Genomic DNA, 20,128 nt, shown 5'->3' on the forward strand with positions numbered 1-20,128 from the left:
GAGAAATTAATACTAGTGAAGATAAATTGCATTTTTCTAAGAGTGAGGCATTATTTATAAATGGAGGGAAATATATATCGCATGAAAAGATAAATTGCATTTTGTAGGGAAGAAATCTATGATTCACTGAAAGGAAGAAAAAAAAAAAAACCATCGTATGAATAAAATATTTCTACTTATTTAAAAGAAATTTAGGGCTTGTTTAAGACACGGAAGTGAATTTAGATTTATTATTTTTCTTGGAAAGAACTTCTTTCTCAGTATTTCCTCGGTTAACTAATCAAACCATACAAAATTAAGAAAAGCAGGATCAAAAGAGTACTCTGTAAGCTAATATATTTGAATGGCACACCAGAAGAACATTCAGAGCAGTTTGATGATTCACAAGTTATTCCTAAGTCCTCTTTGGGATCCTATAACAAACATTCAGAGAAGTTTGATGTTAGATATACATACCACTTTGAATTTTAGACGGAATGTACTTCTCTGACATAAAGGACAACGAACACGCGGACAATGCTTCTAACTCAAATTTCACTCCTCTCTGCAACATTGTCTCTAGCTCCAACCTTTCATTAGAAAAGAAAAAAAGAAATGAAAAAGAAACCCATGTTAACAAGTGTCAAAGTTAATCATATTGGGTAACCATAGAAAGTACATAAATATTTTACCTCCATTGTGGCGCTTCTCTTTTTAGGTAACATCTGAGTAAGACGGCTTCGGCTTTTCTTTTGTCTAAGAGTTATGATATATATCACATTTGGTTAGGACAAAAACTAAAAGAGTGCATTTTTTTTTTTGTAACAAGCATAGTTGCATCTTTTTACCTTCTTTTGTCATGGGAAGAAGACACTGTCTGGGAAGACCATACACTTCGTACTCCGAAGGAAAAGCTCCGAGCCAATTTAGCTCCGGTATCTTCAAGAACTTTGCATCATATGCCATTTTCTTGGAATTAAAAAGATGAGAGTCGGTCAAAATTGAGTAGAACACGCAAGGTTCTTAAACAACGAGTTGAGTCTTCCAAGTAACTAGATATTGACAATTCAGATAGTGAGTTAAAGAGGCCTAACCATGGATCCGAATCGGTATGTGGAGAGGATATCGAAACCATAAGGGTCACAATCTACCAGGCAATAGGCCGGGAGATGCAAAGTATCAATGAGAAGACGCAAAAACCTATATTTACAGAATGACAAAAATTCAATCAGAAATAGCAAATAGGGTTCGTATAGATTTCAATAATACAATATGGGGAATTTTCTACCTTCTTGTGGGAATATCAGGATATCCTCGTCCCTGTAATTAAAGTGGTGGAAATGTTAAAATTACAGTGTAGCTTAATCTAGTTCAGGAAAAGCACAACGACTAATGGCATCCTAACCGTTATAACAATGCAGCGATTTTTGTTGCAGAACTGGTCATTTGCTAATCGCTGGAACACTAGATAGAAATCAAACAAAAAATCCTGTTAGACCAATATAAATGATCATTGTAATCTAAGCCTCGCAAATGAAAAAAAAAAAAAAAAATACCTGATTCTTTTTCCACAACAAGAATGTACTCAGCAATGCCAACTATATCTGCACTTTAGAGTTAATGAAAGCTCTCTGTCTAAGTTCTATAACTCTATCATATAATACACGTCATATAAAAAAATCACACTTCAAAGCCTAAATAATCCTAGAAGAGAACATAAGAAGTTGAAATAAGTCATTGTTCAAACCGCATGTCTCGTGGAAAATGGTCTGGATACCTTTGACTTCTTCAACATGAACAGGAATTGGATGAGCCTGTAGTGAATCAAACGAAGATATGGAACTTAAACACTGAGTAGATCCAAAACATTCAGTACATAATCAGAAGTTCAGAACTATTAAATGCTCATACAGTGCTAGGCCTGTTTATGCAATCAAATTTCTGTTCAGATTCTGAAAATCTTAGCCATCCCATTACCAACCTGCAATGAGAAATCATTTAAACTTAACATTTAAAACACACAGAATATAGTGACAAGTAATCCAAATATCCTCCTCTATTCTTTGATGCTTTCATTCTTACTTTTGAGGTTGTGAAGAGACAACATATAAGATAGTAGGAACCATAAGGGTAACCACAGATCCAAATATGCATTCAAACTTTTCCCTATTAATTATAATTTATATTATGCTTAAGGTGCATTTCAATTTCTAATACGAAAGTGATTTAGCGAAGACTGAATGCTCACAGACCAAGAAACAAATACTACGGCACAAAACTAACAAGTCATCGGTTTAAAAAAAATATACAAAGAAGCAAGCTGTGAACTTTATTTTATAACACAAACTTCGAACGTACCCGTTCCCAACAGAAACCTGCCAAAAATGAGATACATAAAGCATATCAGAAGTTGGAATTAACCTTTATAAACACGTGGATGAATTGAACAAACTTATGATTCCTGAAAAGTGCAAGTTTTCTTCTATTTACTGAAGTATACATGCAATAAACATTAAAAAAAAAAAAAAAAAAAAAACAAACAAACACACGGCAGTGCATAGATACATAACAAATTTAGAAGCTAAACAAATGAATTTATCGAAGAGAAAAAAAATAAGCAGAAGTAAACGAGAATATCAAAACTGCACTGGCTTGATCAATTTCCGATTCAAATATACTCAGGATTTAGCAATGTACAATGAATCTATTGAATGGAATGATTAAATCTTACTCACCACATTTAAGTTGTGCCTACTACACCGCAAGAGGATGCAAATGTCATTGACAGCCCGATCCACAACCGACTGATCTGCAATGTCGAATAAACAATGATAAAATTTACTTCAGACTCGGCTCGCTCCGAGTACATAGACTCGAATTTATAAGGAACGGTATCAATGTCACTGGAATAACAAGACATATAGCCCCATCAGAAATTACCTGAAAATACAGCTGGATGCATGTAATATATATCTCTCTTAGACCCATGTTTGTTCTCTTGCAAGAGTTTCTGGACAATCAGTAGAACCCGTAACAGAACATCTGAAAGCTCACCAAACAGACCACAGAAGATAAAAGTCACTACATCAATAATACAAATATTTAGAATCAAAAGAGAGTATTTCTTCATGAACATGATTGAATTTGAGATATAGAGCCACCTATTCTGTGAACATTACATTCCCTCTGGAGCGTAAGAGTCTCATTTCCTATCGGGGTGTCGGAACTGCAACAACTGTGCAAAGTCACAAAAACTCTCTATGAGTACTAATTAAAAACAATGTTGAGGCTATAAGAAAAACAAATTATGAATGCCATCTCTGCTATGGATCTGATAGCTGTTCAAGAACTTTTGTTTAGGCAAATCGAAGCTACAACATTCCTGAAAAATTAACGCTGATACATCATACATAAGCCTCGAACAAGAAAACTTTGTAATTCAATTTTCACACGACTAAAATTAGTAATTACACCGGGTAAATCAATTCAATTTTAGTTATCATGAATTATAAGCAAAGAAAGTGCATAAATCAAATTCAGGGTCTCCATTTCCTCAACGGTTATTAATTCTCGACCAAGAGAAGAAAAAAAAACAATTTACACGAACTAGAGCGCGAGCGAAACAGAAATAACATTGAGCCGGAAGGGAAAAAAAAAAATCAAACCATGAATCATTGGATTTTGAACAGTAATTGCTGAACCGATCGATGGAAAGCACAGGAGATCGTCCATTGCCGAGATCTTCCACCACAGCTAGAGTGAAATCTGATGGAAAGAGAGTCAAAACCAGTCGAAAATCAAATCGATCAAAAAAACAAAAAAACCTTCAAAATCTGACCTCTGATTCTCTTAAGCAAATCGCTAGGGCTCGAGTTTCGCCTCCGATACTTTCCCGCCATTTTTCTCCTTCCCCAGCTCAACGAATTTCGTAAACGATCCACTTTATAGTATATACGGTCGTAAAATAGAAACAAACGACATCGTTTTTACCACTCAACGACGCCGTTTTATTACTATCCCCTCTTTCACGTGATTGACGCGTACGCCGAGTCGTTTCACACTACCTCAACGTGTGTGCCACGTGGCTGTCACATCGAGTTCTGGATAAAACGATATTCTGACTTTTAACTTTAATTATTTAAAGGGTTTACTAAATTAATTTCCACAGCAGTACACAAGATCTATGGCGTGTATCGATTCGTATTCGCAGAGTCATCAACTTCAAGCATTCAATTTTTCAAATAATTCTTTATTATTTTGGAATTTTGCGCTGTGAGAAGAACTCAAAGATCTTTCTGGATTTTCTCGGAAAGTATTTCTCTCTCTCCAAACAGAAAAGCTTTCTGAGGTAAGTCTTCTCTCCTATCCCCTCTCTATCTCAGGCTAGTCAAATTTCTTACTCTTGAATCAAATTTTATTAGATTTGTAGCTATGAATGAGAGCTTCGATTTCTAATGCAAGCGTTTTTTTTTTTTTTTTCGTACATCTAATCTTGTTGAATATATGAATTAGATCCAATTAGTTTAGTTAGTTAATCTGTGCACGGTCCGGTCCGGTCCAAAACCGGCCAAAAAATCGGATCGGACCGTTCAAAACGGTCCAAAAAAACCCAAACCGGACCGGACAAAAAACTGTAAAAACCGGACCGGACCGTTTTGAATCGTGTAGACCGGACCGGACCGTTTTGAATCGTGTAGACCGGGCCGGACCGTTTTGAACCGTTTAGACCGGATCGGACCGTTTGGACGGTTTTGAACCGTTTTACATAATTAAAATTAAAAAAACCATTAATTTTCCACCAAAACAAAAACATATAGTCATGTATGAGGGGGAAATACATGCACAAATGCCTAATTTAGCTTATTGGACATTAATTTTTTTATTTTTTATTTTTTTTAAATAAACCGGTCCGATCCAGTTTAACGGTTTAAAAAAAAAAAACCGGACCGGACCGTTTGAAGTGAGTAGACCGGACCGCACCGTTTGAAGTGAGTAGACCGGACCGGAGAAAAAAAAAACCGTTTTAAACCGGACCGGCGGTCTAAAAATCACCGGTCCGATCCGGTTTACGGTTTTTACGGTTTTTTTGCGCTACCTAGCCTAAATTTTGTGATACCTTAAATTTCCCGGATAACCTGATTTTTTTTTTTTAGTCACACATTGTGACCTTGTCTAGGGCCCATTAAAATTTTATAAAAATTAAAAAAAAAAAAATATTGCGCGCGATGAATAGAAAGGAGAGAAACAACCATTGCTAGCCCTAAACGCTCCGGAGAAAAGAGACATGGCAAAGAGAAAGCTTTCCGGCGATGCGAGAGCGGCCAATATATGCTCAACATAATATTAGATCTAAATATGCTCTAACATAATAATAATAAGATTATACTCAAAATCAATGAACCCAAAGAATCACCAATTTAATGGGATGTAATTTTGTGATGCCTTAAATTTCCCTAGATAATTTGATTTTTTTTTTCTACTTAAATTTACAAAAATTTAGCGATATAAGCCACAAAAACATAAGCGTTTGCATTTTAGCTAGCGTTTTGTAAATTTTTCGTAAATAACCAAAAAACTTTTGTAAATATTTAGTAAATAGTCATATTTATTAGAAATTTGCTCAACGTTTTTTGTTATTTTGATAGCGTAAATAGATTGACGCGACTATTTACAAAAAAATTAACGAAACGTTGGCTATTTCAAAATTTCTAACGTTTCATATGACTATACATTGCTCTAGGGCTTATTAAAAAGAAATGGCGAGCGACGAAGAGAGAGGAGAGAAACAACCGTTACTATCCCTAAACGCCCCGCCGGAGAGAATAGACACGGTGAAGAAGAGGAAAGCGTTCCGTCGATGCAAGAGCGTCCCGATCGAGAACTTCACGACCCTAAAACCCGACCCGACCCAGCCGACCCGCCCCGACGAAGCGCTGTTCGGGACAATCCACCCGAGCCTGTGCAAGGTCTCGGCGCTCCTCGCGCTCTACCTCGGGGCGGGGACGATATGCTTCTACGCGGCCCGAGACCAGCTCGCCGGAAAGTCGACCGGCGGGGCCCTCGACGCGGTCTACTTCTGCGTCGTGACGATGACCACCGTCGGGTACGGAGACCTCGTCCCGAGCACGACCGTCGCGAAGCTGTTGGCGTGCGCGTTCGTTTTCGTCGGGATGACTGTCGTGGGGTTCGCGTTGAGCGGCGCCGCGGATTACTTGGTCGAGAAGCAAGAGATCTTCCTCGTACGGGCGCTCCACATGGGGCAGCGAGTCGGCCAGGCTGAGATACTCCGAGAGGCCGAGATCAACCGGGCGAGGTACGAGCAGGGACGGGAAAACCTACTTTTTTTTTTTTTTTTTTTTTTAATATAAGTCTTTCTATTTGTTTGGGAATTAGATGTGGATATATCACCATTTGCGATGATTTTTGCCAAAAGAAAAAAAAAAATTAAAGAGTGTTTTTTGAAACATCTAAACCTCTCACAAAAAAACGGGATTTTGTGACAAGTTTACAAATCTTTCACCATTTCGGATTATTTTACCGAAACAAAAAAAAAAAAAATATATATATATATATATATATTTGACATATTTATCACTAAATTTTTCTTAAAATACTGGATTTTCAAAAGAAAAAAGGGGATTTTGCGTTGTGACATGTTTACGAGATTTTGTGACAAGTTTACTAGTTTAGTAACATATGTGAAAAAAAAAAAAAAATATTTATTTTGGGCTTAAAAAAAATTAAAATAATATCCAAAATACTAATATTTATGTCCAACTCTCTTTAATTTTTTGTCAATAATAAATTAGTAATTATTTTTTTAATTAGTTATTCATTAATTTAGTAACCCTTAATAAGAAGTGATTGAACCCACGACCTCCACTTTAGAAGTAGTGTAGAATTACCAACTAGACTATTCTAGGAACCACGATTACAAAATTATCTCAAAAGCTTATTTTGAATCTGTTTTTTTCATTTAGTCTTTTTTTTTTTATTTTGCATTTAGCCCCCCCCGTAAATTTAGTTTCTGGGTCCGCCCCACAGGTACAAGTGTGTGCTGGCGTGCGCGGCGCTCCTCTTGATCGTGGTCGTGGGGACGGTCTTCTTATGCGTCGTCGAGGAGATGAGCGTCGTGGACGCGATCTACTGCGTGTGCTCCACCATAACGACGCTGGGCTACGGCGACAAGAGCTTCTCGACGAAGTGGGGCCGGGTTTTCGCCGTGGCCTGGATTCTTCTCGGCACCACCACTCTAGCGCAGGTCTTCCTCTTCGCCGTGGAGCTCAGCACGGAGAATCGCCAGCGCAGACTCGTGCAGTGGGTTCTGACGCGGAGAGTCACCAATATGGACTTGGAAGCGGCCGATCTCGATGATGATGGGAAAGTTGGGTAAGTGCTCAATCTCTTTTTTTTTTTATTTGTATATTTATTCATTATTAAAGTTGCACTAAATAGTGTACGTACAAAGTATTTTCTAGTTATGGTCTCTGAACTAATTTAGTTTTGTAGTTTTTTTCATACCTAAGAAATATCTTAAAATCTGAATAATGAACATAAACTAATTGTTATTTAGAATAATACGAGGTTTAACATGAATTGTTATTTAAAATACGAGGTTAACGTAATATTCAAATATTATGGCTAGATTTTATTTTAGTTTTTTTCTCCGTAACGAAAGCCGATCCGAGGGCAGCGCAAGCAAATCCTAATCCCCGACTAGGACTTATGTTCTAAAATAATATTTTTTTCATTTTTTGTTTAGTAGTTTTAGTGGAATTTTATTGTAGTTATGGTGTCGGGGTTGAATCTGAGTCCGAGTCTTTTGAACGTAAAAGAACAAAGAAGAAATGTAACCTTAAAAAAGAAATCGTATCTTGTTATTTAGTGAGTGCATTTGCACGTAATATTTTCAACAAGAACTCATACAATTGGTTAAAATACTTATAGAAATGTTGTTTTCGAAAAATTTACATCTTTTATCTTTTGCCTTCAAAAAAACATGTGTCATGTCCCATTCGATTCATGGTGTCCCAATAAATTTCATTTCAATTGGATCTAGCATGTCTCCGGATTGCCCGTGTCTGTATTTAGTTGGTTTAATTAAATAGTTACAAGGTTTTATTATATCTAAAGCAGTCTTTTTTTTTTCTTTCTTTTTTTGAAGAAATATAAAGCAGTCTAGATGTTAGAATCTGTTAAAGTATCTCTTACTCATTCCAATTGCTACCATCAACAATAAAAAAAATTATGGTCTCTTTATTTTTATTTTTTCTTCCGTGGTTGGAGTGTCGTTTTATTCACTTGATTTTTTTGCCATTACAGTGCTGCCGAGTTTGTCTTGTACAAAATGAAAGAAATGGGAAAGATTACACAAGAAGATATAACCCTTGTAATGGAAGAGTTTGAAGATCTTGATGTTGATCAGTCAGGGACTTTATCACCGTCTGATATTTTCCTTGCTCAATCGACTCAAAATGATCCAACATGATTTTTTTATTTGTATCGATCGATCTTTGTATCACTGTACAGGGTATTGGTTTTGTAAGAGAAAACTGTTATGTGCCTATAAATTACGAAAGTAATTTAAAATCAGTTGTGTGGTAGTACCTCATTGGCATATTCTAGCCAGTAAGGTCTCGTGCATGTGAGGCGAACATAGAAAGCATTTGAAGGTGCTTAAATTTTCAATGTAAATGATGGTGTATTGTTAAGTGTTCAATGTGAGAGATGATGTAATGGGAAGGAAAAAAAAAGGAGAAAATGATTTTGCAATCATAAAGGTGAACATTATGATTTAGAATTAGAGTAGAAAATATTCGACTTGTTATGTGATCCTGGAGAGTGGTAAGTTTGTCGTGACAAAATATCTTGCAATATACTCTGGAATGGTCACTGTGCGCAAAATCTATATATTTGGTAAAGGTGTAAGACCTACGAATATTTGCTCTGCGTAAATGGGTATGGAAACCTTATTTTGACTACCATAGTTGTTGACCACTATAAAAGAAATTTTTTATCCTTTGGTAGTCTTTGACGTATTCATTCACACCATTAGGGTTCTTTGACGTGCAAGATTGGCGGATTGAGAAACTGGTTGTGTAGTGTGTGTGGTTATATTCATTGAGCGTTATAATCTTGTTTGAGTTTTGTATTTTGAGTTGTGTATTCACGGCTGTTGACATTAAAGATAAATTAACATTTGGGGAGTGTTCGAGTGGAAGTGAGGTGAGTTCAGATTCAGGGGGAGCTTGAGTTGAAATTCACGCTTATTAATAGGAAAAAAGTCGTGAAGTGGCATATAAGACCATCGTGTACGATCATAGTGTACAATTGACTACTTTTCATATGGTGAAATTCATTTTCACTGGGCAAACTGTCCCCTCAGAGTAGTTGACACTGCACCAAACCAGGTTATCATTTTTTTGTATCATTTACTTTTCGGGACTGTTTTATATTTTCCATCTATTGCATTGTCGCATACATCAACTCTGCATTTGTGTGGCACATCTTGTCTCTAACTAATTTTTATAAAAAAAATTAGGTAACTAGCCAACTAAAATGTTTGGGATTGCTATATAGCCAACGTGTCGTAAATCTTAGGTAAATAGTTATAAAGATGACGTGGCATTCCTGGTTTAATTTTTCATTGAAATAAAAATGGTGTGGTATTTACATCAATTTACACGTGTAATACATGGACGTGACTATTTATCTAAGATTTACGAAACATTGACTATATAACAATGTGAAACTGTAAATATGGTTATATACCTAGTGGATTACCTGGTGATTTTAAGTTCAAAGCATTATAAATTACATGATTTGCTTACATTTAACATGTATCTGTGATTATTTACTATCGTCTCTACAATTAAATAGAACTTTATTTTTTTTATTTTTTTTAAATGTGTAGCTTTCATAGTGGGATTAATTTAGTTACACTTTGAGTACAAGGTGAATTTCAAAAAGAGCAGAGTTGTTATAGACTCTACTGCTTTAGAATATTCTAATTAGGATTGCCTATAGCAAAATGTATTATTGAAAGCAGGGAATAATGATAAATGATAACGTTATTTTCCTTATTTTTCTATGCATTTTAATTATTTGACCTTAGGCTTATAACATTATTACCTAAGTTTCGAAGCGCGTCTCTATAAATAATTGTCATCACAAATGACGTTTACTCCCAATGGGAAACTTATTTCGTAGAATTTTGTATCGATTCAATATTAATGAGGTATCAATGTTAAATAAGGAAGCGTATTTTCGCTAGCTAATGAATCGAGGAAGTTTTTCCCGTTCGCTAGCTAGTCCTGTTGATGGCATAAATGTTAATATCTTGATATTTAAAAGACAAACTGTAATTTCACTTCACCTGAACAGTAAGCTGAGTCATGAACATGGACAGTGTTGACCTGTAAAATTAGTACAACAATATTTCACGAAAATACACGGACTCCGAGTACAGTGACTCCGAGTACAGAGACGATTTAGGTAAGACTTTCTATTTATACAGACGAATCTAATACAAGAGAGTAATGTTTTCTAGAGGCTCTAAGTGAAAGAAAGTAAGTAAAAAACTCCGTCCTTAGTTCTGTGCCGCAGCCTCTATTTATACTCGTCTGGTGTAACCTCGTGGTCGTGTCTCTGACGGTTATTCTGGGCAGTGCCGGCCCTGGGCTAAGGCGGGCTAGGCCCAGGCCTAGGGCCCCATATGTGGATGGGCCTAAAAAAATTTACACTTTTTGCCTATTTTTAAGAAAATTTACATTTTTTACCCTAAAAATTTACACTTTTGGCCCATTTTTTAAAAAATTTACATTTTTACCCTGAAAAATTAAATTTTTATTAGTATTATAGGGCCCCAAAATATTGAATCGCCTAGAGCCCCCGGTGAGTTTGGGCCGGCCCTGATTCTGGGGAACGTGGGGTGATCAATCCCACGTTCTGGACGGTTTTGGGTAACTGCCTCTTCCCTCTCGCTGAGGTGGACGGCTATTACTCTTCGTATGGTTCCTGAACCGTCAAGGTGTGCGTTTTAGGGTTTGAAACATGTTTTCTTTTGGTTGTGACTAGTCTTTGACCCACGTTCTTCTCTTCTCTCCGAAGTTCTGATCGGTGGGTTTCGTTCTTGACTTATGAACGGTTCGTTCCTTTTCAATGGATGGCCCTTGGGTTTACTTAACCTGAGCTCGGTGCTGGATTCCTCTCGCTGCTCGGGAGTCCGACTATCCTGCTCGGTGTCTGACTAATTTATCCCGTTACAGACAGTAAACCATTTCTCCCTTTCATATATATGTAATAATGGGAGACATTTATAAAACTAACATATTAAAATTGGATATTTATGGAAGACCGAGTAATTTTGAAAAGCCATGGGCTTTTAAGTCCAGCCATAAAAAAGAAAAAATGGTATGAAGTAGTTAGTTCAAATTATGACTTTTGCAAAATAGACATAGTTTCATTAGGTATAGCAAAATAGCCAATTGAGAGTACTATGACTTTTAATCATATCTCGATTAATTTTAATCCAGCCTTCATAAAACTTACATTCTATTTTTATAGTTCGTTGAGATTAAATTTAATCATGCCTAGATTAATTTTACTTGGGCTAGTTTGCTTATAGTTGACAAACTATGACTATTTTGCAAAAACTTAAGTTCTGGGCTAGTTTGCTTATAGTTGACAAACTATGACTATTTTGCAAAAACTTAAGTTCAATAATATAAGGATAAATTACAAGAATACCCCCTGAACTCGGAGGTCGGTAACAACTCACCCCCTAAACTCGAAATTTCCACAAAAACAACTCTGATCTTTCAATTTTTTTGAATTGCGCCCCTTCCGTCTATTATTTGTCGGTAACAACCCAAAGAGCCTATCACGAAAATCGATGTGTTGGTGAATCACGCACGACCTTTCCGAGGAATGAGCTCGTTTACTATGACCCAAGTCGAGGCGGCCTGAGATTCAAATCATTGCTTACACTCTAAGCTTCGTCTCGCTCAAGGATATTGTGAGGCCGGGTAACGCGGAGGTACTCAATGTTCATTCTGAGGTATGGAATTTTTTATTTTATTTTATGAAATTCCATGGAAGTACTAGTTTTTTTGTTTTTAGGCCGGGTAACATGGAAGTAGGCAAGGATATCTCATTTTATTTTTATTTTAAGAAGGTTTAGCCGTTATTTTTAATTTTCGTACATGTCGTTATTTTGCCATTAATTTGCTTGAAGTTGGTGTATCTTTCAAATTTCAGTTTTAGATGATGATTTCATTTCTCCACAAAAAGAACATTTAAAATGCATTACTACATTTCTTTTTGTTTTTTTTTTTACTTGTATCTGTTAGCATATTGGTTAAAGAGGGTAAACAACTCAGTTATTCATACTCTTATAATATGTGATGTAGATTTATATGTGTCTTACGAATTTGACTTTAATGTGAGCGTAGGGTTGAGAAGCTGACGAAGATCTCTGCTCGATTTCAGTTTGTGAAGAACAACTGAAATAGTTTGTTTGACTTTGACTTTCCCTCTTTGTCTCTCCCGGTTCCAATTTCTAACTCAGGCTTAAGGAGTTTTATGCTAGTGTAAATCGTAGATAGAACTTTGATGTGTTTAGTTATTGAGTATCACGTTTTAATAGGTCTACGAGTTTTTTCGGGTCTGAATTCGTATCTGTTTTGTTGTTGGCTTTGAATCCAAGTATGTGAGATAAGTATAAATTGTTTGAAGAAGAACACACAAGTGACAAAATAGAAACAGAAAAACAGATCAAACTGAAAACTAGAAAATAACTTGAACATGAAACCCCCAAATAGAAGGGGCTCAAGACATTGCAAAACCTGAGAGTAAAGCAATTTTGAGTCTAGGAGTGTACTATAGGTTGTTTGACTTCCGAGCAAATTTTAATTATTTTATGTATTAAAATTTGGTGTTCGTGGTGACATAAATTTGGACATTTGGAAGAACAGAACCCGTTCCTCGGCTTCTTCTGGTCGAGACTAAAAGAAATATTTTCGGTCACTGATGACCTGAAATTTTGTGTATGTGAAAATATATCCGTTCTGGCAGAGGAAAAGTTCACTTCGCCAATACCCTGCCATCCTCATGAAAGATCTTCTTTGCTCACTTTCAAAAACTCTTTTCATATTGACACAGATTATTATAGCCATTTTGAATCATGGAATATGAGCAAGGATTGTTGCAGTTGGAGTGGAGTCACGTGCGACAACGTGACCGGTCACGTCGTTGATCTCTACCTCAGAGGGCTACAAGGTGTCATGGACTCCAACAGCAGCCTTTTCTCTCTCACTCATCTCCAATATCTCTCTCTCTCATACAATGATTTCAAAGGATCTTCAATCTCACCCAACTTTGGTAGGTTTCCCAGCTTGCTTCATCTTTACCTTTCAAACTCCAATTTCAGTGGCCATATTCCTCCAGAACTTGCTTACTTGTCTAACTTGCTCTCACTTGAGATTGATTCTGGTTTCAGTCAATATTATGAGTTAAGAGCCGAGACAAGTAGCTTGAAACGAATCCTGACGAACCTAACTTCTCTCACACTCTTGAAATTAGATGATGTCAACATGTTTGACGTCTTACCCAATTCTTTCATGAACCTCTCAACTTCTCTTACATCTCTGGGTCTTGGTTCCAACAAACTCAAAGGGAGATTTCCAGAACATATTTTTCGGCTGCCAAACCTTACATTGGTCTCTTTAGTAGATAGCCCAAGTCTCACTGTTTCATTCCCTAAACAAAATTGGACCAGTCAACTCACCGATTTGAGGCTTTCCAACATAGGATTAGAAAGAGATATAACCTTTCCAACATGTTTCAGCAGTGAAATCACTGGTTTAGATCTTTCATACAACAAACTTGAAGGCCAGCTACCCTATCTTTGTAGCAACTCATCAACTAAAAAAGCTTTTCTATGTGACTCTTCAACTCATCAACTCTTGGGACCTCTTCCATTGAATTTACACACCTTGAGATTAAACGACAACCTTCTTTATGGGACAATACCCACTTGGTTATATTCCCTTCCACTTGGTTATGGGTCCTTGTATCTAGGGAACAATAACTTGAGTGGTGTCGTCATATTGGAACATTTTTTAGAGCTTAGAACACTTTATCAACTGGACCTTTCTTTTAATAGCTTATCTGTTATTTCCATCCCCCATTCTAACCACACTGTCTTGAAGTCAAAAACTCTTTCATATTTGAGGTTGTCTTCTTGCAATATTTCTCAGTTCCCAAACGGTCTGAAAAGCTTAGAGGGATTAGACTATTTAGACCTTTCCCAAAACAAAATTGAAGGGAGTATTCCCGCATGGTTGTGGAATCTCTCAAAATATGGTAGTCTGAATCTTTCTTACAACTCATTTACACACATAAGCCCAGTTCCTCCACTGAATCATAGCTTCGAATACATTGACCTCCGATCTAATAGGCTTCAAGGCCATCTTCCGAATCTGCCTCAGTCTACAGTTGCATTTTTTGCATCCAACAATCAATTGAGTGGAGGAATATCATCTCTGATTTGCAACCACAATATTCTCGAAGTTGTCGACCTGTCAAACAACAGCTTCAACGGCAGTATCCTTCCGTGCCTTGGAAATTTCAGCAACTCTTTGTCAGTTTTGGATTTGAGAAAGAACAAGTTTGATGGCATTATTCCTTCAGCGTTTTCAAACGGAAGCTCTTTGAGAACGCTAAACCTCAACGGAAACAAATTGGAAGGCCCGCTGCCGCGATCTTTGCTTAACTCCAAGCTTTTGGAAGTTCTAGATGTCGGATACAACGAACTCAATGGCGTTTTTCCTCAGTTCTTGGAGTCTCTTCCAGAGCTACGAGTTCTTGTATTGAGGTCTAACAGATTTCACGGTGCAATAAAGAATCCCAAGAGTAGCTTTCCTTTTCAAAAGTTGAGAATCATGGATCTCTCCGACAACATGTTTGTGGGTGTCTTGCCAGCAAAATATTTTGAGAATTTCAAGGCAATGATCGGTGCGCATGCAAATAAGTTGGAGTACTTGGATTACAAAGAAAACCAGTATGCCTATTATCAAGACTCTGTGGCGGTGTCAATGAAAGGAAACTACATCGAGCTGGAGAAAATCCAAACCTTGTTCACAACGATTGATTTTTCAAGAAATGGATTCACGGGTGCGATTCCGAAAACGATTGGTCCGATCCCACCCTCGTTGGGAGATTTGAGCAATCTCGAGTGGTTAGACCTCTCTTCCAACGAGCTCGTCGGAGAAATCCCGCAGCAATTGGCCTCGAATCTAAATCAGCTCAGTTTTCTAAATCTATCCGACAACAAGTTTGACGGAAAAATACCTCGAGGAACACAATTCGACACATTCAGCAACGATACCTACAACGGAAACTTGGGGCTGTGCGGATTTCCTTTGACGAAGCCGTGCAACAGTGAAGAGGAAGGCAAACAAAAGGTTAACGGTGACGATGACGAACAAAGCGTAAATGGAACGCTAACGTGGAAGTTATTTGCAATGATCGGATACGGGGCGGGTCTTGGAATCGGAGTATCCGTTGGGTACACGGTGTTCTTCAGCAGAAGATTCGATTATTGGCTTCGAAAAAGGATCGTTAGACGACGGCACTGCAAATCTCTAGCAGAAATTATAAAGCAGAGGAAATAAGGTATGCTTTTCAATAATTTTTTCTTTGATATATATATATATATATATATATATATATATATATATATATCTACTTTCAGATCCTAACTCTTTTTTTTTTTTTTTTTTTTAATTTTTATCTACGTATAGGAAAGAGCACGAGAAGTGGTGTTGTGAGTTCTGCATTTGTTTGGAGATCATTCTGTACTTGTTTTTCTTTTCTGTTATTTTCCTGTAATATATGATCGGATTCACCTCTATTTTGTTCTCTGACCTTTATTTAAGTTCTATCTTTTGTAAGGAATAAATACTCAAGTACTTACCATCAGTCTTATATCTAAGAGTGTCAACATTAATGACATTATGACCCAATGTACGGTGCCATTATCTTCCGTTTCTTATTCTAGCCTTCAAAGTTTTTTTTTTCCTGAGTTAATCATCAGTTCTCAAATGTATGTTTCTCCGTTCCATTGAATGGTTTAACGTCAACTTAATGTGTTTCTATTTCAACTCATATAATTATTTTGAAGATTAAGCAGTTTTATAAGAATACAAAACAAAGAACAACAAAGTTCATGAGCAGGAACATCAAAATACTTAATGAAGAAAAACAACAAATAGTAGAAAGACTTATTAACAAAATTAAATGTGTGACGCTTGAATCCAAGTACTTGACCAAAAGACCCCTATAAATAGAGGAGAAGAGTTCGCTGAGTAAAATAGGAGAGATTTCCATTTTCCTTTCCCTCCTATTTTCCGGGTTCCAAACGGAGCCTTATTTTCCTTGGATTCGAAAAGTAAACACTACCAAGTCTCATTGCGCTGAGCTAGCTATTTTCCAGTAGTGAAAGTTCTAATCTTTTCCTAAAAAAAAATAAATAAAAAAAGAAAAAGATCTAGGTCGACAAACAAATTCGAATGAGCGCAACAAAAACAGAGGAAATGCTGAAAGGCTGAGCAAAATAGAGGAAAATCATATTGATAAACTTTGTGCAAAAAACAAAAGAAAGAAAATGTGGCGGAAAATTGTGTGACGTTTAAGGCTTAAATGCAATTTTTTAATATATATATATATATATATTTAATATTAAGCATATTTCAAGAAATAGAAAAAAAAAGAATTATATTTTTTTTTCTTGATTTTTGAGACAGTGAAGGATAATAAACTCTGAATCGTCGCACAAAGGACTTGACCATGTTCAAATCCTACGAAGGAACCTCTTTAAAAATGTTATCTCCTCTGAAATATACACTCTTTGCATAGTAATCCAAGTAAACCAAAACCCTAAGCTTGGATGAGCAAACACTTGTATTAATTGTTATGAAATTCAACATAATTTAAGAAAAAAAAATCACGATGAAAAACAGAATTTCGCAATTTGTTTGAAATTCCATTGAATTTTCAAAATGTCCTTCAAAATTAATAAATTGGCTTTTCAAATTTCTTCAAAATTCAGCGATAATATTTACAGCTACACGTATTATCAATGCATAAAGTTGTATAGGTTAAAGTCAAATCACACTAACACAAAAATCTTGACATATTGCTCTATATATTTTCCAATTCAAAATTTAGCTTTTATGGATTATTTTTAAATTATTGATAAATCAAGTTGGCCCAACTGTTCTAGGACAATATTAAATAAGAACTGTAATTTTCTTCAAGCTGGCCCAAATTGAAATATCAGAGGACTATATGTGTTATATGCCAGTGGGACTGTGTTATAAACTAATAGCGCCAAATTTATTTCATTGTCAATAAAAATATGAAACTACTTCTTCGCGGTTATTGACCCAGTCAAGTTAACACAATAACGATATCGATGTTTTTCTTTTTCTTTTTTGTTTTTCCTATCAAGTTGTGAAACGGACATGAGATGAGAATATAAATTTCCATTGCTGAATAAAAGTCTTTGTGCTTAAGTCTCTGCAGATCTTTCGTCACCTTGTAATCGACAAGACAACCATAGTCATTTTTTTCCATTGGATGAGAATTGCAGTTTATCATTAAAATATCTCAATGTGGAAGAGAATAGCAACTTTTCGTTTTCCTCTAAAGTCTTTACAATATACACTAAACACACAAACAAAAACTGATTATTTCAAAACAAAAATACGATAGTTTATAACGCAAGCTAAGGTTTTTTTTTTTTTTTTAATACAAAGTATAACAAATGATTAACCATTATTTTTTTTGTAAACAAATAAAAACCCAATTATTTAACAAACATAAACGGATTGACTTGTGTTTATTAACTAACAAACAAAACTTGAACAATATTTATATCAAATATGTTCTAAATCGTTTGTAACAAAAAATCCTACGGAACAGGATTGAATGAAGCTTTTGAGTGCCAAATTGAGAATTCATTAAGTTTCTTATTTTGTAGTTAGTGCGTTTATGTCTGAAAACCATGAAAACCACATTAGGGCTGACAATGCTAATAGATCAATGAGCATAACACTTACTTGAATAGAGGTAGCGGTAGTAGTCGTCGAGAAAGTCAGAGTCCGACAATGTAAAGGTAGAACGCTCTTCTTCAGACAAGTCAAGGATCTCAGAGAGATCTGAGATGTCTTCCTCGTCGTAGTGAGGCTAATAACCTGAAATTGAAAAGACTAAGTATAAGTAATCGGGCATTGGTCAAAACCATAAGCCCCCTCAACCCAAAAGAAATAATCCTTCCAATTCTTCTTACTACTTGGAAGGCGCTCAACTATGTTCTCAGACTCCTAATGAGGTCTAACAGATTTCACGGTGCAATAAAGAATCCCAAGAGTAGCCTTCCTTTTCAGAATTTGAGAATCATGGATCTCTCCGACAACATGTTTGTGGGTGTCTTGCCAGCAAAATATTTTGAGAATTTCAAGGCAATGATCGGTGCGCATGCAAATAAATTGGAATACTTGGGATCTGCCTATTATAAAGACTCTGTGGCGGTGACAATGAAAGGAAACTACATGGAGCTGGAGAAAATCCAAACCTTGTTCACAACGATTGATTTCTCAAGAAATGGATTCACGGGTGCGATTCCGAAAACGATCGGGAAGCTCGATTCGCTCAAAGGCCTCAATTTCTCTAACAACAGCATCGTCGGTCCGATTCCACCCTCGTTGGGAGATTTGAGTAATCTCGAATGGTTGGACCTCTCATTCAACGAGCTCGCCGGAGAGATCCCGCAACAACTGGCCTCGAACCTGAAACAACTCAATTTTCTAAATCTCACCCACAACAACTTGGATGGTGAAATACCTCGAGGAACACAATTCAATACGTTCAACAACAATTCATATGGTGAAAATCCGGGGTTGTGTGGATTTCCATTGACGAAGCCGTGTAGCGACGAAGAGGATGACAATGAAGAGGTTGACGATGGCGACGATGAAACACTGACGTGGAAGCTCTTTGCAATTATCGGATACGGTGCAGGTCTCGGAATCGGAGTATCCATTGGGTACGCTCTGTTGTTCACCAGAAGATTCGATTTTTGGCTTCAAAAAAGGATTGCTAGACAACCATACTGCAAATGTCTAGCGGACATAATAAATCATATTAAATAAGGTGTGATTTTCGGTAATTTCCTCTTTGATATTATATTTCTGGCTGTTCATATTTTAACTCTGTTTTTTCTTTTCTTTTTTTTTTTTTCATTTTTTCTACTCAGGAATGAGCACGAGAAGTGGTGTTGCGAGTTCTACATTTGTTTGAAGAGACACTTGTTTTTTTTTTCTTCTTTCTATTTTCATGTAATATGATCTGAATGGACCAGAGGATTTGCCGATTCTTCTCTGTTCTTTTTAAGTGTAATCAAGTTGAAAGTAATTATCTACTTTAAATTTTGATTAAAAAAAGAGATTGATAAAGAACTAGCCACTTGAAGAGAGAGGTTTTAAAATAATAGCTCAATTATTAGTTTATTAGGTAACTAGCCCAAATTATATAAAGTTTCCAGAATTACCCTTTGCCTCAAAATACCCTATCTCTCTCTCTCTCTCTCTCTCTCACGTTTCAATCCCAAACTCAAATTCCCCAAAACCAAATCCAAAACCATTTTTCATTTCTTCAGAGAAGAAGATTCCAAAATTTTCATGGCTTCCTCTGATTTCGACGATCTCTCATACCAGTCTGGCCACAGAACCACGTTCACCTTCGAAGCTATCTCCGGAGCTCTGCCGGAGGGTCAGAACAGCCCTCTTGTGTGTCCGTACGGCCTCTACGCCGAGCAAATCTCCGATACATCTTTCACTTCCCTTCGCGGCCTCAATCTTTGATCGTGGCTATATCGAATCAAACCATCAGTCATTCACAAGTCTATCCAATCAAACCATCAGTCACTCACGAGCCTTTCAAGCCTTCTCTGATCGCCGCGAAGCTCGTCCGAGAGTTCACTCAGTCCAATCGCGCGGCCACGCCGACTCCACCTCATCATCTATCTCTCTCACTCAGTCCACGAGGGCGTTGAAGCGCTGAGAGACGGCCCGCCATCGGAGGAGGG

At 36.6% G+C, this 20,128-nt stretch overlaps 4 protein-coding genes across 5 annotated transcripts; 3 read left to right on the forward strand and 1 right to left on the reverse strand.

The window, feature by feature from the left end:
- Positions 1-318: 318 nt before the first annotated feature.
- On the reverse strand, positions 319-3,878 carry ATSPO11-1 (Spo11/DNA topoisomerase VI, subunit A protein). The gene is made up of 15 exons (XM_089615599.1): positions 3,818-3,878; positions 3,645-3,744; positions 3,141-3,214; positions 2,920-3,021; positions 2,715-2,788; positions 2,338-2,354; positions 1,891-1,960; positions 1,727-1,793; positions 1,536-1,583; positions 1,385-1,443; positions 1,268-1,299; positions 1,074-1,179; positions 828-948; positions 672-735; positions 319-569 (listed from the first exon to the last, which is right to left on the reverse strand). Exons 1-15 carry the CDS (start codon positions 3,876-3,878, stop codon positions 443-445), a joined length of 1,122 nt encoding a protein of 373 aa, XP_089471725.1. The 3' UTR covers positions 319-442.
- A 247-nt stretch (positions 3,879-4,125) lies between these two features.
- Positions 4,126-8,698, forward strand: LOC149398744 (two-pore potassium channel 1-like). Of its 2 annotated transcripts, none has more exons than XM_089616105.1 (4): positions 4,126-4,327; positions 5,720-6,292; positions 7,024-7,368; positions 8,302-8,698. In XM_089616105.1, the coding sequence occupies exons 2-4, from the start codon at positions 5,736-5,738 to the stop codon at positions 8,465-8,467; spliced, it is 1,068 nt and encodes a 355-aa protein (XP_089472231.1). In that variant the 5' UTR covers positions 4,126-4,327; positions 5,720-5,735; the 3' UTR covers positions 8,468-8,698. The 2 variants fall into 2 exon arrangements, with proteins under 2 accessions (XP_089472231.1, XP_089472232.1); XM_089616106.1 differs by having other exon boundaries at positions 4,127-4,327; positions 5,734-6,292.
- Positions 8,699-13,114: 4,416 nt separating this feature from the next.
- On the forward strand, positions 13,115-16,058 carry LOC149398745 (receptor-like protein Cf-9 homolog). Its single transcript, XM_089614737.1, has 2 exons — positions 13,115-15,654; positions 15,783-16,058. Exon 1 carries the CDS (start codon positions 13,170-13,172, stop codon positions 15,651-15,653), a length of 2,484 nt encoding a protein of 827 aa, XP_089470863.1. The 5' UTR covers positions 13,115-13,169; the 3' UTR covers position 15,654; positions 15,783-16,058.
- A 2,310-nt stretch (positions 16,059-18,368) lies between these two features.
- On the forward strand, positions 18,369-19,524 carry LOC149398746 (receptor-like protein 49). Its single transcript, XM_089614660.1, has 2 exons — positions 18,369-19,194; positions 19,298-19,524. Exon 1 carries the CDS (start codon positions 18,369-18,371, stop codon positions 19,191-19,193), a length of 825 nt encoding a protein of 274 aa, XP_089470786.1. The 3' UTR covers position 19,194; positions 19,298-19,524.
- The last annotated feature ends 604 nt before the right edge of the window (positions 19,525-20,128 follow it).

This window comes from Urtica dioica, chromosome 5 (assembly GCF_054948205.1).
Source record: "Urtica dioica subsp. dioica isolate 48M chromosome 5, U.dioica_male_clone48M_v1_H2, whole genome shotgun sequence".
NCBI lineage: Eukaryota > Viridiplantae > Streptophyta > Magnoliopsida > Rosales > Urticaceae > Urtica > Urtica dioica.